This window comes from Hyperoodon ampullatus (genome assembly GCF_949752795.1).
Source record: "Hyperoodon ampullatus genome assembly, chromosome: 2".
NCBI classification, from domain to species: Eukaryota; Metazoa; Chordata; class Mammalia; order Artiodactyla; family Ziphiidae; genus Hyperoodon; species Hyperoodon ampullatus.
In genome coordinates, this window is record NC_136915.1 from 35,935,416 (window position 1) to 35,957,792 (window position 22,377).

The 22,377-nt window shown below is 50.8% G+C and overlaps 1 protein-coding gene across 1 annotated transcript; it reads right to left on the minus strand.

Annotated features, from left to right (window-relative positions):
* Positions 1-12,824: 12,824 nt before the first annotated feature.
* CLDN19 (claudin 19) lies at positions 12,825-17,406 on the minus strand (the record flags this gene model as incomplete). The annotated part of the gene is made up of 5 exons (XM_079697531.1): positions 12,825-12,921; positions 13,651-13,803; positions 15,587-15,671; positions 15,780-15,944; positions 17,184-17,406. The coding sequence occupies 5 exons, from the start codon at positions 17,404-17,406 to the stop codon at positions 12,873-12,875; spliced, it is 675 nt and encodes a 224-aa protein (XP_079553657.1). The 3' UTR covers positions 12,825-12,872.
* Positions 17,407-22,377: the final 4,971 nt, after the last annotated feature.

Here is a 22,377-nt window from a genome sequence, read left to right on the forward strand (position 1 = left end):
AGCTAAGGAGTGAGGTGTAGGCTGAGGCTGAACGTTTGATGCTCATCAGGTGGCTATTGAAGGCTGGTCATGGAGGAAATCACATCAGAGCATCTGTGGAGGCCCAGAGATGTGGGGAAACCAGGAAGGGGGACGTCACAGAATCCTGGAGAACAAAGTGATTCAGCTGGCATCAAAACCAAAAGGTCCAAGAAGGTGGAGGCTGAAAAGTGTCCACTGGCCTTAGTGACAGGGAGACTAAGGGTGAGAGCAGCCCTGTGGAAATGGGTGGCCCCAGACTCAGCAGGTTGAGGGGTGACTAGGGCTGCTCCTGCCACAGCCTTCCCCATCTCAGCAACAGCCAGTTCATCCTTACAGGTCCCAGCCAAAACCCTCAGAGTCTATCCCGACTTCTCATTTTTTAGAACACTCCACATCCAATGGGTCTGCAAACCCTGTTGATTCTGCCTTTGCTATATCCAGAATTTGACCACTTCTCACCACCTCCGTCCACATGGGTCCAAGACCTGTGTCATCTCTCACTTGGATTATTGTAGTACCTGCTAGGTGAGCTCCCTGCTACCTTCCTTTTCCTGTCCCACCCCTCTCCAGTCCTCAACATAGCAGCCAGGGTGTCTGTCCTCTTAAAAGCCATGTCAGACTTTGGGTCACTTCTCTGCTCAAAACCTTAGAGGTTTCCATTCTTTCTTACAAACAAAAGCCAGCATCCTGCAAGAGGCTTCACAGTGTGTCCCCATTTGTCCCACTCCCACTTTCACTGCTCTCCCCCTGATTTACTCCCTTCCAACCTCGGCCTCCTTTTCCTTGAATGTGCCAGCACATTCCCACCTCAAGGCCTTTACACTTCTGCCTCTTGACAGGAAGACTGTTTCCCCAGAGAACACTAGTATTATAAATGGCGTTCTCCCTCTGTTATTTTGGGGAAGGAATAGGAAAGCCTTCCCTGACCACTCTGTTTAAAATAGCAGCCCCCTCCATGTCCAGATCTCTTGACTACCTTCCCCTGCTTGATTGTTCTCCATAATATATATAATCATTTGCTAATCAAAATTGCATATTTTCTGTCTTTGCTAGACAGTAATCTTTAGGGCAGAGATTTTTGTTTGTTCTGCTATATCCCAGGATCTGTAACAAAAGAGTACAGAGTAAAAACTCTGTGTCGAAGTTGGGAAGTGGGATGAAGGAAGCAAGGGCTGCTGCTGGAAGAGCAGATAAACTAGTTATGTTAGACCATATAATTTATGTGTTAGCTAACTAGGATGCTCTTGAGAGTGAAAGGGATTTGGTTGTCAATTACACTGGGATGAAAGGACTGCCCTAGAATGACCAGAATGGGAGTTCTGGTCACTCCAGAGATAAATCTGAGGGAAGGGTCTTTTAGGATGAGACATGTTTATGTGGGGTTGAGGGAAAAGGAGCCAACCAAGAAGAGCTTTATGATTATAGTGCAACCAAATGCCTCATTTACCCTTTGCATAAAATTGCATAAAATTCAATTTTCATAGATTTGAGACACCAGGATGGAAAGTGATTTTGAGTCAGAAAACCTGAGTTCCAGTCCTGCCAGTGAAACTTCACCCCCAGAGCTTCCATTTGGAGCTACCACATTCAGTACTGAACATTGAAGTGTTTCTCAAAGTAAGGTCTGTGGACCACCCACAAGAAAATCAACAGATTCCTGGATCCCACCATCAAACTGCCTAATCCAAATGCAGGGGAGGATGAGCTTTTAAAATCTTAAAGAGAAATAGTACCTGCTCCCTAAATTTATTGCAAAGATTAAGTGAGAATACCTTACATTTCGTTAGTGCTCAGTAAATGTTGACTTATTACAGGAATATTTTAAGGATCAACTTAGATAAGAGCTCTGAAAATTGTAAACAAATTGTGGTGGCCATGAGATTATGACTTGTAGATCTCTAACTACAGATAATATAATTGATCCAAGATGCTTTGCTCTGAAATCTACCACATTTGTCCTGTGGCCATGCTTTCCAAGTGCTCCCAAGCCAAGGAGTAGGCTCAGCAGAGATTCTAAAGCAGTCCTGTTCCTGGAAGACATGGAACTCCTCTGACAGCCAACTTTGGCTTGAGGACACCCATGATGGCCTTTGCCAAACTTCCCTTAGGCTGCATGGTAGTCTATGATTCTGCTACCCAATATTCCTTCACTTAGGCTTGATGGCTCCCCTAGCTCCCTCCCCTATTTTTTGAAAGGTGTTTCCCTAATAAAATCCTTGCATTTTAATCCTATTTGGGAGTCTACTCGAGAACCCAGACTAACATCATGAGCATCACAGAAAAGTAAGGAGGTAAGGATTCTGGGAAGATGGCTGCATATGAAGCACCAGGAATCCATCCCCCTAACTTCAACAACCAGTACACAGGTAATATTGGTCTGATGTAACTATTTTGGTGCTGTGGAGTCTATTGAAGGCTTGCAACGTCCAGGGAAGACTTATAGTAAATTGAGATTAATTTGGGGAATTTTAGCTCTTAGTTCAGCTGAGGCTACCCATCCCCCACCCAGCTCAGCCCCATGGCAGGCAGTCGTGCACATGTTCCTGGAGCACCTTGCACATATCTTGCAGCAGCCAGGGTGAGCAATAAGGACCCCATCCCCCAAATACTGGGGCTCTGTTTTCTGACTAATCAGCTGCTTCTGATGAAGGAGATGCAAACACAGCAGCCATTGTTGTTGCACTTACCCCTGCTTTTGCAAGCCCCTCCCCTCCAGCTGAAGTGACTTAAGGGGATATAAACGGCTGGTGCCTACCGCCTCTTCATTTTAGTCTTTTTCCCCTTTTGCAAGCCAGACATTAAAGACTAGGACAATCAAAAGCAATCACATATATGGGGGAAATTAGAAAGTCACTGCACATGCACAGGCTGAGAAGAGACCTGAAAATACCTTAAATTTACACCTCAAGCTGATGGCCCAGGGACAGCCTAGAGCAAAAGAGACAAAACAATACAGCAAACTCTGGAGAAGAGAGACAACCTGATTTCCAGGGTTACCACATTATTAGATTCAGTGTCAAGTTTTTAACAACAATAACAAATCATAAGGCATACAAAGAAAAAGGAAAATATGGTCCAAAGGAAAGAAAAGAAACCAACAGAAACTATCCCTGAGAATGACCTAGTGGCAGATCTACTAGACAAGGATTTTAGAACAAATGTTTCAAGATGCTCATAGAACTAAAGAAAGATGTGGAGAAAGTCAAGTAAACAAAGTATAAACAAAACAAATACCAGTAACAAGATAGAAAACATAAAAAGAAACCAAAAAGTTCTACAGCTGGAAATCACAATAACTGAAAGTATTCACTAAAGGGACTCAGGCAGATTTGAGCAGGCAGCAGAAAGAATCAGTGAACTTGAAGATAGGAGAATGGAAATTATTGAGTCTGAGAAACAGAAAAAAAAATTTGAAGAAATGTGGACAGAGCCTAAGGGACTTTGTGGGTCACCATCAAGCAGACTGACAGACACATACATTGTGGGAGTTCCAGAAGGAGGAGGAAAAGGGGCAAAGAGAATGTCTGAAAAAATAATGGCTGAAAGTGTCCAAAATTTGATGGAATACGTGAATATAACCATACAAGAAGCTTAACAAACTCCAAGATGAACTAAAAAAGACCCACACCAAGACATACTAAAAACAAACTGTCAAAAGAAAAAGACAACGAATCTTGAAATCAACAAGAAAAAAGCAATTCATTACGTACAAGGGATTCTCAATAAGATTATCAGAAGATTTCTCAGAAACTTTGGAGGCAGAAGACAGTAGCTGATATATTAAAAGTGCTAAAAGAAAAAACTGTCATCCAAGAATCCTATATCCAACATATCACAAAAGGACAGATTCTGTATGATTTCATTTATATGAGGTACTTAGATTAGACAAAATCGCAGACAGAAAATAGAATAGTGGTAATGAAGAGTTATTGCATAATAGGTATAGAATTTCAGTTTTGCAAGATGGAAAGAATTTTGGAGATGGGTGGTAACAATGTTTGCACAATATGAATATACTTAATAGCACTGGACTGTACACTTTAAAATGGTTTAGACAGTAAATTTTGTTATGTGTATTGTACCACAATAAAAAATTGAAACATGATGGTAAAGATGCCGAGGAAAGATATAGAGAAGAGTAGCCTTGAAACAAAACTATTCAATAGTTTTAGGGTCTTACAGTGATTGTCAGATTCTGTACAAAGGGAAGTTAGATGGCCTAAGGAAGAAAAACTTCAGTGGAAACAACCAATATTTAAAGGCTTTTTCATTTGTACATCATCTTTCTTTCCCATTTTTGTAAAAATATCACAAAGCAAGATTCATGTGCTCATTATACAATTTTTGGAGTATGTATTTAAATTAAAACAAAATTTTTTTAAAAAGGAGGTGATATAATAATTTTAAACCAACTGTGGTATTTTAACATCTAATTTTTTTTGTTAATTTTGATTGTCATGAACAATCACTTTTACAGAACAGGAAATAATAAAAATGTTCTACTTGAGTAATAATTTTTAAATGTATTCTAAAATTATGTGAGGGCACTCTGCCAAGATGACTCTTCCACTTCTGGTAACGTTGGACCAACTCTTCTGCTGAAGACGGCCAAGAACACTAGGCAAATAACGTAAGCTGCCACAATTCCAAGAACTGGCCTCAGGGAAATGGGAAGAAACCGACCCTGGAACTGAAGACTAACTCTACTTAATCAAGATGACGCTGATCAGACCATTGCTCTTGATGACCAATTTCAAGATGACTGTCAGAGCTGACTGTGCTGTTTCTGCAAGTAGCCCCCTCCCTTCACCTATAAAAGCTCTTACCCACTGATTGTCAGCTGATCTGGAAGTTTAAATGTTTGCTGGTCTGGAAGAGGCAGCTGTACTGTGCTAGAGGGAAAAATTTGGAGTCTGGGCCCACCAATTGTGCAAACCCTTGTACACTACCCCATGATTTGAGTGGAGGACTTTGAATGGTTGTACCGTGGTAGTAAATTAAACCAACCCTCACATAGATTGCAACCTGACTTGGAGTCAGGTGGGGGCCCAGAAATCTCAAGCCCTAAACTTGGATAAAGGTGATCCTGAATTGCTGGTTCTACTCCCCCCACCCCAGGCACCAAGCTAAAGCAAATAAAATATTATTTGTGGAAAATTATATAATCCTAGGCTTTGAATTATTTCTACAGATATTTTCCAAGTGCCAAATCAAGCATATATTCAAAGATAACTGGGTCTACAAGGAAACAAGTCATCATGAACAAGGACCAGCAGAAACAGCAGACAATGGAAAAAGACCCACAGGAAGCCCAAATACCAAAAATATCAGACACAGAATGTAAAGCAACTATATTTACTATGTTCATTAGATAAAAGGAGAAACTTGAACATTTTAGAAGGTGTTATGGGCTGAATTGTGACCCTCTCCAACCCAAATTCATGGATTTAAATCCTAACCCCAGTACTGCCAAATGTGACTTATTGGGCCATAGAGTCTTTAAAGAGGTAAGGTTAAATGAGATCACTGAGGTGAGGCTTAATCCAATATACCTGATGTCCGTATAAGAAGAGGAGATTAAGACATGGACACACACAAGGAAGGACCATGAAGGCACCAGAAGAAGAAAGCCTTCTACAATCTAAAGAGAGAAGCTTCAGAGTGAAACCAACTCTGACACCTAGATCATGAACTTTCAGCCTCCAAGAAGGTGGGAAAATAAATTTCTGTTGTTTAAGCCAGCCAGTGTATGGTAATCTGTTGTAGCAGTCCTGGCAAACTAATAAAGAAGGGAACCAGAGACTGTTTAAATTGACACAGCAGATTTTAAAAGATTAACCAGGTGGAAATCTGAGAACATAAAAATACAATACACCGAAGAAATCAATGGACAGGTTCAGAAGCTGATTAAACACAGTTGAAGATAAAATTAGGGAATTCCCTGGTGGTCCAGTAGTTAGGACTCAGTGCTTTCACTGCCAAGGGCCTGGGTTCCATCCCTGGTCGGGGGACTAAGGTTGTGCAAGCCACGTAGCGTGGCCAAAAAATAAAACTTAAAAAAATAATAAATAAAATAAAATTAGTTAACTGAGTGATAGTTGAAGGAAATCATCTGTAATGAAGTACAGAAAATAAAAAATGTGGAAAATAGAGGCTAAAACCTAAGAGATAGAGAATATAGTAAGAAAATCAACCAGTCTGTAACTGGAGTCACAGAAGAAAGAAAAAATGAGAAAATTGAAGAGATAATGGCTGAGACTCAGTCAGAAATGACTGGGGTGGGGAGAGGGGGAAACACCAAAAGAAAGAGTCAAGAATCCCAAAGAGGTTAAATAAAAAGAAATCCACACCTAAACACATCAAAAATTGTACCACAATTTTTTTTTTAAAAAAAGCAAAAGAGGATATATTACAAGGAACCAGGGGAAAAAAAATTACTTTCAGAGGAGAGACATTTAAGCTATTTCATTCCTCAACAGAAACAATGGATACCAGAAAATAGTAAAATTATAGTTTCAGAGTAGTAAAATGATATCTTCAGCGACCTGAAAGAAAATAATTGTCAACTTAGGATTCTATACACAGTAGGATATGAAGATGAAAAAAAGACATTTTGAGACAAAAATGGAGAACATTCACAAGCAACAGACCTGCACTAACAAGCCGAAGATAATGATCCCATTTGGAATATTAGGAGATAAAAAAGGAATGAAAAGCAAAGAAAGAAGTCCTAAACCAACCAAGGCTGCCTACCTCTGAGATGGGGGAGAAGTAAAAGCTGCCTGACACTAGAGAAAAGTAGGAAACCCATTACTAGGATCCTGAATAGATACAAAACAGAAGTCTGCTGCCTGATGGGAGGGCAGGAAACTCCCTCCCCCGCAAGCCCCACTGTCATTACAAGGCAGAGTTCAGATGCTCATGTGCACAGGGCCTGTCTATGACTAAGGCTGAAGCAGAACTGAGAAAAACTCCCTGCCACCAACATGAGCCTTGCGTCATAAAGTGAGCAACTGGCAAGCTGCTGCTGGGGAAGGGGCAAGAGCATGGAGGCAGATTCCCTCTTGTGCAGGCATGCAGGAAGTGTTGAATGCTGAAGCTCAGGAACACTAAGAAAAACTCTGGATTCCAGGTCTCAAAGTAAGCACAAGGTATCAGCAGCCCACTATCATCAGAAATGAGGAATTGATTAGATGTGCTTATCAAATGATGACACAGCAGAGGAAAAAGTCATGAACTTGATAAGTTGGTAGAAATTAGACAAACGAAACAGAGAAAAACATGGAAAAAACAGAACGGACTATCGAAGAGCTGTGACACAATATCAAGCATGTGACTGAAGTAGCAGATGAAGACAGGAAAAATGTAGCAGAAGAAATGTTTGGGAAAATAATGGCTTCAATTTTTCCAAAGTCTGTGGTAACAAACCACAGATCCGGGAAGCTCAGAAAACCCCAAGCAAAATGAACACAGAGGCAAAAACACACCCAGGCACTTCATGGTCAAACTTCTGAAAACCAGGGATGGAGAAAATATGACAAGCAGCCAGAGAGAAACAAAGGAGCAAAAATAAGAACTACAGCAGGGTTTTCATTTAAAAACTACATAAGCTAGAAAGCACTAGCATGACATCTATTAAGTACTGAAAAGGATGGGAGAAGTCAACCCAGAATTATATACCCAGCAAAATCATCTCTCAGAAATGAAGGTGAAATAAAGATTTTGTTTGTTTTCATCATAGGTGAGTTCAAAGCTTTCATTTCCATCTCCATCTTTGGAGGCATTTTCAAGTGCCCTCTTAGAAGAGTGGCTTTCCAGTATTCTATCTTTCCCTTAGACTTTTTTAAAAAAAACTTTCAATCTTGAGATAATTTCAAACTTTAGAGAAAAATTGCAAGAATAGGTCAAAGCATTCCTGCATGCCCTTCACTTAGATTGCCCAATTAATATTATACTGCAACGATTTGCCTTGTGACTCTTTCTTCATATGTATTTATGCATATTTTTTTCCTGATGCCTCATTATTCTTCTAGTACTTGTGTGTGATTTCCTAAAATACAAGGACAATGTCCTACAAAACTATCTGTTCACAGTGAACTAACTTTGATATAGTACTATCATCTCAACCACAGACACCATTCAAATTTCACTGGTTGTCCCAAGAATGTCCTTTATAGGTCCAGAATCCAATCCAGGATCATTCATTGCATGTAGCTGTAATATCTCTTCAGTCTCCTCGGTCTTTGCTGTCTTTCATAACTTTGACAGTTTTCAAGGGTACTGGCAGTTATTTTGTAGAATAACCTCAATTTGTATCTGTCCATCTTAAGTAGACTCAGTTTACGCACCTTTAGCAGGAATATCATATAAATGATGCTGTGTTCTTCTCAGTGCATTATATCAAGGGACACACAGTTTTTTTTTTTTTTTTTTTTTTTTTTATAAATTTATTATTTATTTATTTATTTATTTATGGCTGTGTTGGGTCTTCGTTTCTGTGCGAGGGCTTTCTCTAGTTGCGGTGAGCGGGGGCCACTCTTCATCGCGGTGCGCGGGCCTCTCACTGTCGCGGCCTCTCCTGTTGCGGAGCACAGGCTCCAGATGCGCAGGCTCAGTAGTTGTGGCGCACGGGCTTAGTTGCTCCGCGGCATGTGGGATCTTCCCAGACCAGGGCTCGAACCCGTGTCCCCTGCATTGGCAGGCAGATTCTTAACCACTGCGCCACCAGGGAAGCCCCGGGACACACAGTTTTGTCTTGTCCGATTACGCGTGGTGTTAACTCTTATCACTTAAGATATGCCTGCCATGTTCATCACTGCAAAGTTAAATATTTTGTACTTCTTAGTTAATAAATTACTCATATTACTTGGCATTTTACTGTAGAGCTTTTTCTTCTTACCCACTTATTTATTTATTTATATCAATATGGACTAGTGGATTCTTATTTTTTTATTCATGGAGTTAAAACCCATTACTGTTATTATTTACTTTGATACTCAAATTGTTTCAGATAAAGCCAGAGGGAACCCCTTTCGTCTGGCTTCTGTATCCTTTAGACATGTCACCATCATTCCTTGAGCACGTTCTTACTTTCTGGAACGAGATGATCCAAGTTCATTTTGTACTTTCCTTACCCCAGCCCTCGAATCAGCCATTTCTCCCTGGAGTTCTGCTACCTTTTAGTAGAGAATGGTATTCAGAAATCAAGATATGGGTTTGCCCCTGGGGCTCATTGTTCTTGGCCTGTCTAGGGGATAGAGCTCACAGATACATGTACAGTCGACCCTCAGCACCCATGAAGGATTGGTTCCAGGACACCCAGCCCCCTCCCCCACCAACCACAACCATACCGAAAATCCCCGGATGCTCAAGTCCCTTATATAAAATAATGTGGTGCAGTCAGCTCTCCATCTTTCCAGGTCCACATCCATGGTTACAGAAGGCTCTGTGTATGTATATCGCACACATGTACATACACACACAACTATATCTAGTTCTACATTTATCTACATATATAAAAAGCTGCGTGTTCATCCAGATACCTCCAATTCCAATCCAACTCCACAAGATTTATTCTAGTCTTCCTCGTTTCCATCTTTGTAAATCCGTTCTCTGACAATGAGAAGCCTGGCTCCCATTATTTTCAGTGTATTTACTTATTTGTTCAATCCCCTTATACGTAACTAATCTCTGACCCTGCCAGCCAAGGACTCTTCAGCTTTGTGGTGACCACATGGGCTACTGCACAGAGAGGGAGAGGCAGTGCTTCAGGTTTTGACTCTGTGATTCCATAGCATCGTGTCAGCCCTTTGATGCTTTGAAGGATTGTTTACCCTTTCCTCAACATTTTTTTTCTTTTTAAAAAAACTTTATTGAAGTATAGTTGATTTACAATGTTGTGTTAATTTCTGCTGTACAGCAACGTGAATCACTTTCCTCCACATTTTTAGTTGTTTTCAACAAGACTGGTGTCCAGAATAAAACTGCCTGCAGTAGTCTCATAAATTGAATTAAATATTGTTTTTATGTGCTCTGTGAGGAGAAAAGGTCAGGAAGCACTGCTTTGGGTGTTGTCCATTCTCCATGTCCAGTGTTGCCTGGATCAGGTTTCGTTGTGGTTCCCCATAAGCTTGGCCAACTCTAGGCAAAATCTTCCATTGAACCACTTTCATTATATCCAGTATTCAATGGTAGCTCAGTTGCAACTCTCAGTTGCAATCTAGAAAAGGAGAAGCAACACACAGCTCTCCCTAGCCCAAACTTCAGTATGTGTAGGAGTCACCTGGAGGTCTACTTAAAATGCTGAATCTGTTTCACCTAGTCTGGGGTGGGGCCTGAGATTCTGTATTTCTAACAAGTTTCCAGGGGATGCAAATCCTGTGGTTGGAGAACTGTGCTCTGAGTAGCAAGAGTCTCTATTGATCACCTTTATTCCAGTGGTCAGCAGGGAGGATACTAAATTATACAACCAGTAAAACTTAGATGTATTTTTAACCTTTAGATTTTTTTCATTTGTGCACACACACGCACACACGCGCACAGAAGAGCAGAGTGAACCCCGAAGTACCACTGGCATTTACCAATCTTATTTTATAATTTCTCCTGCCCCTGACCTTTCTATTCCTAGAGTATTTTAAAGCAAATCCAGCCATTATATTGTTTCAGTGTGCATCTCTGACAGACAAGGCTTAAAAAAATAATAACCACAGTGTCGTTATCACATAAAATGAACAATACATATAACCCAAAATTAACCATAATTCCTTGACATCATCTGATATTCAGTTCCTATCCATATTCTCAGGTTCAGGCAATAGATGAGTGCGCTGGTCAGCTGCTCCAGCTCCCAGTTCACTCCCCTTAGCTGAACACCTGTTGCCACGGTACTTGGGCTTTCCTTCGGGGCTGAGGGCACAGGTATATCCCTCCCCAAACCGTCTTTTATGCCTTGCCAATTTCATTCTTGGAGGAACTCTGCTAATAAACAACAGCACAAGCTTTAGGATCACGCCCTTTGACCCACCTTCCTGGGTCTCCTCTCAGCCCTGTAGCCTTGAGGCTGGGACAGGAAACAGGAGAGCTGGACAGTTGGCCCTGTCACAGGTGGGCAGCCGAGGTGACCGTGATGTAGACATTTGAAAGAGGAGAGACCGGGGGCAGGGGGGAGGGGATCAGGCCTCCCAAACTCTTCTAGCTGCAAACTCTAAACTTTTCCCAGGCATCCTCCCATTGCCAGGACCCCATTCCGTTGTTAATCAGTGTACTGATTGGGTTGTGAGTGGTCAGCTGACTCTCCAGCTCTCCAATCTCTGGCCATAGCCACAAAAGTCTTCTCTTCACGAAGGATCACACAGAAGCTTGTTTCCATCCTGCCTTCATGCTGCCCGCTGGCCCAGAGCTTGTCTCTCTCACAGCCTATCTCTGAAGCAGCCAGCACACTCTATCCCGACATTTTCCTACCAAGTCCCAAGCCTCTGGTGGTTCCTGAACCGCAAGAGATGACACGTGGTTTCCCAGCCAACCGCTCCTGACCAGATAGTGAGGGCGTCCCAATCCCCCGCCTGGGACAGAGAGGCCAGCCTCTGGGCTCCACACCCCACCTGCTCAGCGACACCTGGAACAGGAGCCCTCACTGCGACGCTCACTTTCTAGGTTCCAAATTTGGCATTAGTCCGGGCTCTTCTGGCTGTGTGTGACAGAAATCAAACGCACAATTGTTTCAGCCAAAAGGGGTTTATTTCTTGAGAGGGTGTGTGGATCTCATGAAACGGCCTGGTCCCAGGAAAGGCAGAGGGAAACTGGCTTCCTCTTGTCTGTCCCGCCTCTTCTTGTACATGAGACCCCCTCCGAGGGGCAAGAAATGTGGCCCCCCAAGCCCCAAACTTCAGGCCTCACAGAAGTGCCCTCAGTGCTGCTGGCCTCAGATGCCCAGGTCCACCTCAGTCCCATTAGGTTGGGATGCCTGGGGTGGGGGGTGAGCTAGGCATCAGCTCCCCAGGTGACTCGAATGTGCGCACCCAGAGCCGAGAACCGCTGCTTTAGAGCGTCAGGCACCCAGAGACACTCTTCTGTAGTTCTCGCTCATAGTTCCGGGGGGCGGGGCTCAGGTGCCCACCCCCTCCAGCCCCTGAGACGCCCCTGTGTACGTGCAGCCGCTGCCACGCTGGGGCGCCTGTGGATGATCCCACAGCAGCTCTGCCATCTGCTTCTCCCCTCCCACCCCTACCTTCCCCTGGAGAGTGCATGTACGATAATCATCTTGTCTGACTTCACCTCTCAGAGGCATGTCAGGGGAGAAGGCTGAGCTGTGTCCTTAGGATCTGGTGACTTGGTGGGAGATGTCCCAGGACAGGTGGTGGAGGAAGCCAGGACAGAGCTGGCTGAGGAGGGCAGGGGAAGGCAAGGGACAGCTCTTTCCAAGAGCTGTGGTCAGCTCTTTCCAGTCAGGAGAGACAGAGGGCAGAGGCCAGAGAGAGACTCAGGGTCCCGGGAGGATGTCTGGGATGGAAGAGGCCCGAGCATGAGGGCAGGGGCTGATCTGGGTTAATTTTCCCTTGACTGGGGGTCTCCAATCAAGGAGGTCCTGGTGCCAACCCAAGGACAGGTAGGGAGGTTCCTGATCAGCTTGGATGTGCTGTGTAACCCACACTGGATCTGTCTCCCTCTCTTTGTGCCCAAGGACCCCAGAGACTGGCTCTGACCTCTCTGAGCCAGGCCCCACCCTCATCATACCAGGGACAGATCAAATGACACCACACTCAGGGCTGGATGGTCACTTTTCTTTCCAAAAGATACCAAGCACCCGGTCTAGGTGTGGCAGGGGGACAGAGCCAGGCTGGGGAACCTGGACATTACACACCCAGGGGGCCCTTGGTGGAGGCAGACAATTTAACAACTGGTCTGAAAGTCAAAAGAGAGGAGAGCTGGTTAGCGGGGGGAGCAGCAGGCAGTGGGGGGTGGCAGGGGCTATGGGGTTCAGGCACAGACCCAGGGACTGGCCATTGCGGCTCACAGCAGCCCCACTGGGGCCCATTTCCAGGGCAGGGGTGACATGGCCTGCCTTAGCCATCTGTGTGGGTGTCCATGCAGCGCTAGGCATACTGCGAGACCTGAATTCAGAGGCAGCAGGGCCAGGCCTCCTGGTCTCTCTGAACCTGTTTCCTCGTGTGTAAATCGGGGACATTGGTCCCCTGGCACTGCCTCCTTTTTGGGGTTGCTGTGAGGAGCCCATGGGCCGGGGGAGGCGATGGGCTCTGGTCACCCCACGGCACTGGGCACCCAGCTTGTCTTTACTGCTGTGTCCTCGAGGCCCAGCACAGAGAAGACAGTCACATAGCCTGTCAGTGAGTAAATAAGTGGTCGTGAAAGGGACTGCAGCTGGCCGGGGTGTGGACAGGTCCGTGCCCGTGCTTGCACCTGTGCCGGCCATGTGTGTGCGCCTGAGGGCTGGGGCCTGCCTCCCACCTCTCTCTGAGTGTCTGGGTCTGAGTCTCAGAGCGCAGGGTGGGTGCCTGGGTTGGGGACAAGTAGCTCAGAGCCTAACCGAGCTGGGGGAACACCCTGCACCCTCCTGGCCCCGCCCGGGGTGCTGGCAGGGGCCGGCGGATGCTGCGCGGGGCTCAGACATACTCTCGGGCAGCCGCCGAGGGGCCGGGCCGGTAGGGCTGCGGGCTGCTGTTGGATCTCTCGGGCTCCTGGCACGTGCAGCAGAGGAAGGAGCCGCCCAGCATGGCCAGGCCGGCGGCGGCCCAGCCCAGAAACAGGGCTGGACCAAACTCGTACCTGCAAGGGGTGGAGGACGCCATCAGGTGTGCCTGCGCCCCCGCCCCGTCCCGTCCTCCCCGTGGGGCTCCCGGCCTCCGCCCTGGCAGAGCAGAGGGCGGGCTGGACGTGGGGAGCTGAGGCTGGGGCCTCACAAGTGTCCTCGGACTCGCCCGGTAAGTTGGGATGAGCGCTCATCCTTCCTCCCGCCCCTGCCCAAGCACATCAACACCACCCGGGGCGACCCAGCTCAGGCTGGGCTGCTCCGCGCAGCCTCGAGCCCCTTTCCTCCTCCGGCCAGATGAGGGGGCGTGGGGGGGCCCGCCAGGCCCGTCAGGGAGAGGAGGAGTGGGGCAGTCCTGCCACCTCTCTCGGTCACGGTCTGGCCCACGGAACTCGCCGCCGGGCTCCCGCCGCCCTCTGGAGAAGGCCAGTCTCCTCCGCCGGCTCCACCTGGCACTCCGGCCTCTCCACGCACAAGCCCAGCGGGCCAGCCCGGCGCCCCGTCTGCAGCGCCCGGATCTCCCCACCTCTGTGCCTTTGCACGAGGCGCCCCCTGCCGGAGCGTCTCGCCTCCGGTGCTCCGCCTCCAGGGCCCAGTTCAGATGCCACCTTCTCCGAAGGCTTCCCCTGACCCCGCTCCGCTCGCCGCCTGGCGCTGACTCTCACTGGGTGGCTGATCAGTTCCTCGTTTGTCTGGCTCCCTGGGGAGCAACTTGAGGGCAGACAGCACCGGATTCATCCATGTCCCCAGGGCCCAACACAGGACCTGCAACTCAGGCAGCCTTGCGGAGTGCTGAAGGGACAGGAGCAAGCGCCAGCGTGGCATCTCTGAACAGAGCTACCTCTTGCTTGGCAGGTTTTCATGGCTAGAGCTGCCAGCCCCAGGAATGAACCTCACTCCTGAAGACTTCATTTCCTCCCCCTCTCCACTCTGCTGCCTCCTCCAGGGAGCCCTCCCGACTGCAACAGCCCAGGCATCTCTTTTCTCATTCTCCCTCCACCCCAGGGCCCAAGGCCTGTTGGGCTGTTTGGGGTTGAGACTATCCCATTCTCTGCTCCCCGCAGAGCTGAGAGGTAAGGGAGGGGCCAGGCCCTTCACAGAGCCCCCTATTCGGCCCCCATACCCTGGCCTTACAAGTCCTGACCACTCTAGCTCCTAAATATCTCTGGGCCTACTCTCCACTGCTGGCCCCCGGCCCCAAGCTCTCTGCTCCAGACCTTTTCATCAGCACCTTACCGGCCTTGCTCCCTCCCCACCATTCTGCACACCACAGCCAGAGGGACTGTCCTGCCTTCCACACCAGGACGCAGGAAAAAAACCTTCCTATGGCTGCAAGGCCCTCTGCCATCTGCCCTTAGGACTTTTCCAGCCTCATCTCTCCGGCCCAAAGTCACTGTGCCTCCTACAGAAATAACAGCCCAGGCACTGTGCTAAGTCCCTCACCTGCACCATCTCACAGAACCCTCACAACCACACTGAGCTCCATCCTTGGTCCTAGCTGCCTTTTACAGGGGAGGAAACCAGGCACAGAGAGGTTAAGGAACTTGCCAGTCACACAGCCAGCCCATGCAGAGCTGGGATTTAAATCCAGAGCCAGGGCATTTAGCTACTGGGGTGGCGGTCAGGGCCCAGCCACAGCTGCTCCCCACTCCAGAGAGCTTCTCAGTGACAGCACCTGGGGCTCGTCCGTCCCCTGTTTTCCCCTCCAAGTGCCCTGCTGGACAAAGGCCAGTGGTCCCAGAAGAGGTGGAGTGGGAGGCCCAGCCTGTTCCCTGGCCCAAGCCATGCCCTGGTGCTCACCTAGCGTTGACGGGTGTGCTGGGGTTGAAGAACTCCTGGGTCACCAGTGTGGCATACCACGAGACAGCCGTCAAAGTGCAGATGCCTAAGGACAGGGTCGGGGGGTCTCAGCTCTGCTCTGGCCTCCAGAGGGCCCCCCAGGATGGGGCTACCTGCCACGGTCAAGAGGATGGAGGAGGAGCCAGGCACTCACCCGCCAGGAGGAAGAGCACACCCCCAGCGATGGCCACTCGGCCCTTGGCGATGGGGTTGCTATCTCCGACCCGGGTGCACTTCATACCGATGACACTGAGGACCATGGCCACGAAGCCCAGGAGCACGGCCACCACCATCAGGGCTCGCGCTGACTGGATGTGACCTGGATGGGGCGGGAGGGACTGAGCGGGGAGGCGGGAGAACTGGGCGGGTGGGAGGAGCCCAAGATGGGAGGGGCGGGAGCTAGAGCAGGACGCTCCTCCTGGGCTACTACCTGCAGCAGGTGTGAGGGGATCCTGAGGGCTCAGGTGACTACAGGGCGTGAGGGCAGAGTGTGGAGGCTGCGCCTCACCATTTAACCCCACCGTTCGCTCTCCCTGGCAGGTTCTTCCAGGTAGTGTGTGGTGACAGGGTGGTATGAGTTCTCCCATCAGCTGCGTTCTGGCCAGGCGCCTCCCTTTGGGGCCCACCCCTCCCAGGCAGCGGGGGGCAGCTTCTCCTCAGGCCTTTCAGATTCACCAGAAAGAGGACCTAGGGTGTCTGAGGCCCAGCTCAGCCCAGGTTGGCCCTTGGACAGGGATGCCTCCCCCATTGTCCTTTCCGACTCTAGTTACCTTCCCCTGTGCCCTTTGAGTCACCCATGGTAGCTGTGTGCCTGCTGCCGGCGTCAGTCCCGGGCCTGGGGGGCAGCTCAGGGGATCTGGGTCCCTGAGGGAGGCCAGATGACCTGCCTGGTCCAGAGTGGCGGGGGCCATGTGACAGCAGCCCAGCTCAAGCCTGTGTGGCCCTGGGGCGGAGGGCGGGCGGGTCGGCCCCCAGCCAGGGGTAGAGCTGCAGTGGTGCCTGTTTACGAGCCAGCTTGTCAGGCTCAACCCCTACACCCCAGGGGGAGGAGAGCCACCCGTGTGCCCAAGCGCCTGGGTGTGGACGTGCATGTACACGTGTGTGGCTGTGTGTCTGTGCGTGTGGGTACGTGTACCCGAGTGCCGGCATACTTGTCTACATGGCAGGCCTGGCAAGTAGGTGTGTGCGCAGAGTGTGTCTGCAGAGTATGGAGAGAAATGGAGGGAAGGGTCTTGACTTAGAGCCTCTGAGTGCCGGGCACTCATCACCTCTGACCCAGAGTCCTGTGAAAGTCCTAGTCCCCTTTCCAGATGAGGACAGAGAGGGTCAGTGACTCCTTCAAGGTTACAGTGGCAGAGCTGGCATGTGGACCCATGGCTGCTGGAACCTAGAGCCCCTGCCCCCAGGAGGGCACCAGGCTGGCCTGGATCTTCATGAGTGCACGGGAGGCAGGGGCTGGAGAGGGCAGCCCAGTGCAGACGGCAGACCGTGGGAAAGCTTGCTCCGGACCTCCCAGCCCCATATCCCACCTCCCCATCCCAGCGGGCATGAGGCCTACCTTCCAGGGCAAGCAGCGAGTCATAGAGCTTGCACTGCACCTGACCGGTGCTCTGGGAGGCGCAGGACATCCAGAGCCCTTCGTAGAGGCCTACGGCGGTGATGATGGCGTCGCCTGCGTAGGAGGACTGCTTCCACTGCGGGAGCGCTGTGCTGGCAATGATGCCCACCCAGCCACCCAGGGCCAGGAAGTAGCCCAGGAGCTGAAGGCCTGAGTTGGCCATGGCCCAGGGGAGGGGATGGGGGTTCCAGGGCTCAGGGCTGGGCCAGGGTCCCTGGGGGGGCCGAGGTCATGGCCAGGTGACAGGAGCAGCTGGGTTGGGGGTGGGGTGCGGCAAGTGGTCAGAGGCTGAGAAGGAGAGGTGACAGCCCTGCAGTGGCAGCAGCAAAGGCAGTGGCTTCAGGCTCTAGAATGCTGGGGGAGGCCCGAGCTGGAAAGGCCAGGGGCCCGCCCACAGCCGCCACCTAAGCCAGGGCAAGGTCCCCAGCAAAGCTCCTGCCCAGCCCCCGGGGGTGGGGCATGGGGCGTGGCCAAGGTGGTGCCCCTCCCCAGGGATGGAGAAGGGAGGGGCTGGGAGGAGTGACCCCCGGCTGGCCCTCAGGGCCTTTCCCCTAGGGAAACCCCTTTAGGAGCCTGATAAGGGTGCCCTAAAATTCTCCTAATTCCTGTCCCAAACACCAGCACTGAGGTGATGGACTTTGCCCTTGCACTGCTGATGTGACCCTTGGGGTTTTCTGTCCTCTGACTGCAGGACAGAAAGAAAATGGAACTCCAATTTGCAGGAGGTAAGACTAGGGTTAGACACTGGGGAGAACTTTTTGGAGCGGGTTCTGAGGTCAGCTATGGAGAGACTGGGTTGGGGAGGGGTGTTGGGGAGTGGGGGTCCTTGGTACCTGGGGCCCATGTGTATCAAAAACAGCGGAGGCCAGACTCAGTGTGGGATCTGTTTGAGATCTGAGGGGGGCAGAAGAGGGACCCCATGAAGGCTGGGACAGGGCTGGCCACCAGCCAGCAAGGAGCCTGGCAGGGAGGTGGGAGACAGCACCAACCTTCTGGGATCAGCCTGAAGGAAGGCAGACTGTTCAGCCCCTTTAATCCCCTTGCTGGCTGGCTTAGCAGCTCCTGCTGGGGCCTGAGGCACAGGCCCCTGAGCCCCCAGCTCCAAACAGCCTGGTGGGGGGAGCAGTGGCCTCTGCACATTCCCGGGGTTCAGGCTGCCCCCTCCGAGCGCCCCACCTCCCCTCCTCTCTCCCGTCCCAGCTCAGCCCCCTGCAGCAGGGGAATGTTTAACTCTCCTCGACCTCATTAGCAATCCCCTCACGTTCAGTTCGGCTCGCCAGGCGTGGGTACAGGGGAATGTCACAACCCCGCTCCCGCCAGGCCCCCGGCGCCCCCTCCAACGCCAGCAGCCCGCGCACCCTTTGCCGGACTGCACTGAGGGAAGGCAGGGTCCCGCCGCAGACCCTGGCCTCCTTGCACCCCAGACCCAGACCCCCTCCGCAGGGACAGCCCCGCCCGCTCCCTCCCTCGCATTCTTCACGTGGCTATGCAAACGAGAGGGTGCCCAGCGCTGCAGACAATGCTGCCCTGTGCGCCCGCCCGCGCGTGGGCCCTGGAATGGCCCGCGGCCCCGCGGCGGCCAGCTGGGGGAGGGGCCTGCCCTCGAGGGGGCGGTGGGCTCTGCTGGGCGGGTCTGCGGTTCCCGACACTGCTCCCCTTCCCTCCCCACCCCCTTCACCCCGGCCCTCCGTGCTGGGAAGGCCCGAGCCACGTGGATGTGTGCACACGCAGACCTGCTTCCTGGGGCGGCCTGCGCGTCCCCCAAAGCTAGCGGGGCCTGGATCCGTGGTACAGAAGCCAGTCCCGAATTCCGATTCCTCTACCACGGACGGTGAGAGACTGTGCGATGGGGATGAGCAGAGCACACAGCCGGAGCCCAGAGTGGAGACTCTCCGGGGCCGCAGGGAGCTCCATTTCTACGCGTTTAACCGTCTAATCCTCAAGGCAGCCCCCTCACGATGGACGTCCCTTCACGGATAAGGAGCCAAGGTCAGAGAGGTGACCTACCCCAAGCTAGGAAGCCAGGGGCTGGGGGGCTTTCCTATCTGATCTGTCCACCCCACACCCCGCCTTTCTCAGGAGCGCTGGAGGGGTGAGGCTGAGCTGGCAGTGGAGTCTCATCCCACCTCTAAAGGGGACGTCGGCTTCGCGGAGTCACGAGGGAGCTGCCCAACGCCTGAGGGAGTGTGAGGTGCGCGCATGGGGCGGCCGCGCAGCGCAGTGATTCCCGGAGGCTGGGTGTCCCTCTCCCAGCCTTCCGCAGGGCACTCTCTGTAAGGAGGATACAGGGGTCATTCCGGTCCTGAGGAGCACCTGAGTCAGGTCTCTGAGCCTCGGGATCTTCAAGGCCACACAGAAACAGTGTCAGAGCCACACAGCCCTGGAGACTGGGGACTGCAAGCCCCTGCGTTGACAAATGAGGAGCTGAGAGCCAAAGAGGGGAAGCCAGCCTCTTAGGGTCACACAGCTGCCCCCAGGGCCTGCTCACTCCTCCACCCTGGGCACTCCCAGAGCCCTCCCCCACACCGAGGACCTGAGCCACTTTATGGTCCAGAATGAGGCTCACATCTCCCTTGGAAGTGCTTCTTTTAAAAAAAAAAATTTTTTTTTATTGGAGTGTAGTTGATTTACAATGTTGTGTTAGTTTCAGGTGTACAGCAAAGTGAATCTGTTATACAGAAGCTCTTCTGTTTATCCCTTCTGTTATTTGAGGTCTTGAGTCTATTCTACCAAAACATCCCCTCCTGCCCTGATGGCCTTCCCTCACCAATGTTCCAAAGCCCTTTGGAATTCAGATCCCGCTCCTGGAGTAGAGTTCCCTAACCCTGTGTAGCTTCTCCATCAGGACTCCTACCACCCCAGTGTCCCCCTGCAGTCCAGCGACTCCCAGGCATGCGGGGAGAGCAGGAAGGCTCAGGACCCACCCCAGCCTCCATTAAGAGCTAACTAGAAACCGCCCAGGGGTGTCACGCTTCACTGTTTAAAAGGTGCTTTCACTTACATTATGAGAAGCTTGGGGTTCTAGCTTTACCTCTGCCACTGAAAAGCTGTGTGATGCTAGGCAAGTCCCTTAGCTTCTCTGGCCCTGGTTCCCAAACTGAAAAATAGGGATAATAGCATTCATCTGTCTGGGTCATGAGGGAGTTCACAAGAATCAAGATGGGTGAGAAGTGCTTTTGGAAAACATAATATGCCTGAAGAAATGTGGCTAATGAAAGCTCCGTTCCAAAAAGACTGCCTCCTGGGCAGTCTCCCCCTTGTGCCCTCACCCTGGGTGCGGGCGACTGCTGGTGGCTGATGACCCGCTGCCCCTTCCTGCCTGGCAGTGCCTGGCAGGGCGGGTGCTTTGTAGATAGATCTGTGCTGACCACTGACTGATGCGTGTGAGGATGAACGGTTTCTGTCTCCCTCCCAGTGAAACCCTGGAGCCCCCTCCCTGGTCCTTTCCCACTGCCAGTCAGGAGGGTCCGACTCGGTTGGTTGCCGTCCAGCACATTCTCTGCAGCCACCACCTGAAACGTTGGAGGCTCAGGAGGTGGTGCTGGTCAAACTGCCCCCAACTCTGAGTCTGACTTTCCCGTGGAATCCCAGGCTCGGAATGGAGAGGACTTGTCCAGGTGGCACAGCTAGAAAGCAGTGCAGCCAGCAGTGTGGTCACCCCAGTGCCCTGCCTGCCCTGGCAGGGTCAGGTGCTCTGATCTGGGATCTGTAATGCTCTTTGCATATTTCCTTTCACAGCACTTGGTACGTTGTTCGTTTGCCTCCTTCTTGAGGACTGAAAGCATCTCCCAGCCCTACCACTGGCCTCATTTTTGTGTCCCATGCCTAACCCAGGGTGAAGGCATCTCTGCAGCACACGTGGCTGTCCAGTAGTGCCCTCTTCTCTTCCCCAAACAACCCTGAGCACTGGCTCTCTTTGGCACCCCTGCTAAGAGCTCCGCCAGCTGCCTGGGGTGCCAGAGATGGACGTCTTCCACGTCCACATCTCCCTCGAGTTTGCTGAGTTGCCTCCTGTCCCCTCTAATGCTCCCATTGGCTGCTCTCCCTTCACCTCAAGCAGACTTCCCCAGGGCTGACCTGCTCATGCCTGTGTTTTACAAACGGGCCAAGCAATCACAGCATCTCAGCCCGGACCCCGCCATCACCTCCTGCTGCTGGGAGGACTCACCCACCATAATTATATTCACTTATCCCAGTTCTGTTGCCCTTGAAAACATTTGGCCTTTCATGAGCTAAACTGAGATAGTCTGCTGTCTCTCTGTGTTTAGCATACTTTGAAACTGTGAAGGTCACCTGCCTTGATGTGGAAACTTCTGGAAGGCCAGAATCAGGCTGATGGAGTTTTCTGTAATGTTGAGTATCTCCTGTGTGCTAAGCATTGTGCCAGGCTCTCTCTGAGTATTCCCTCATTGACACTCTCAGCCATCGTGGGAGGAAAGGACTGTAATCTCATGTTACTGGTGACGAAACACACTCAGAGGTCACACAACTGGAAGTGGTGGAAGTGAGTCTTGCCCAGCTCAGCACGTGGTGAAGCTCGTGCTCTTTCCATTAACGTGGTCCTCTCTCCATACGGCGAGTGGGTCATCCAAACAGGACACGGGATCACCAAAGACTAAAGGAATGGTGACTGTCCCTGTGGGATCGTTCCCATGAGCATACTGTCTCCCAGCTTAAAAAACCACCGTTCCTTCACTTCACATCTCCCTCCAGCTCATCCTGCCCCCCACGGAGAGCCAAACTCCTGAGAAGAGCTGTCTATACCCACCAGCACCACTCATTCTCCTCCCCTTCTCACTTGAACTCACTTGTCTTTCATCGACCGGAACATCTTTTGCCAAAGTTCTCCCTGATCCCCATGTCACCAAATCCAAAAGGTTCTCAGTTCTTATCTTGCTCAACCTCTCAGCAGCATTAGACACCGCTGCTCACCCCCTCCTTCCTGAAACACTCTCATCGGCTTCCAGGACGAGGCCTCTTGGTTCCCCTGCTCACGGCTGGTCCTCGTGTCCTCTGTTGGACCCCACTGCCTCCAGAGCCCCAGTTGCCTGCAGCCCGGCCCAGTCTTCTGACTCTTCCTCTGTCTACACTGACCTTAGTCTCCTGGCTCTGAACGCCCCCCAAATGCTGGTGG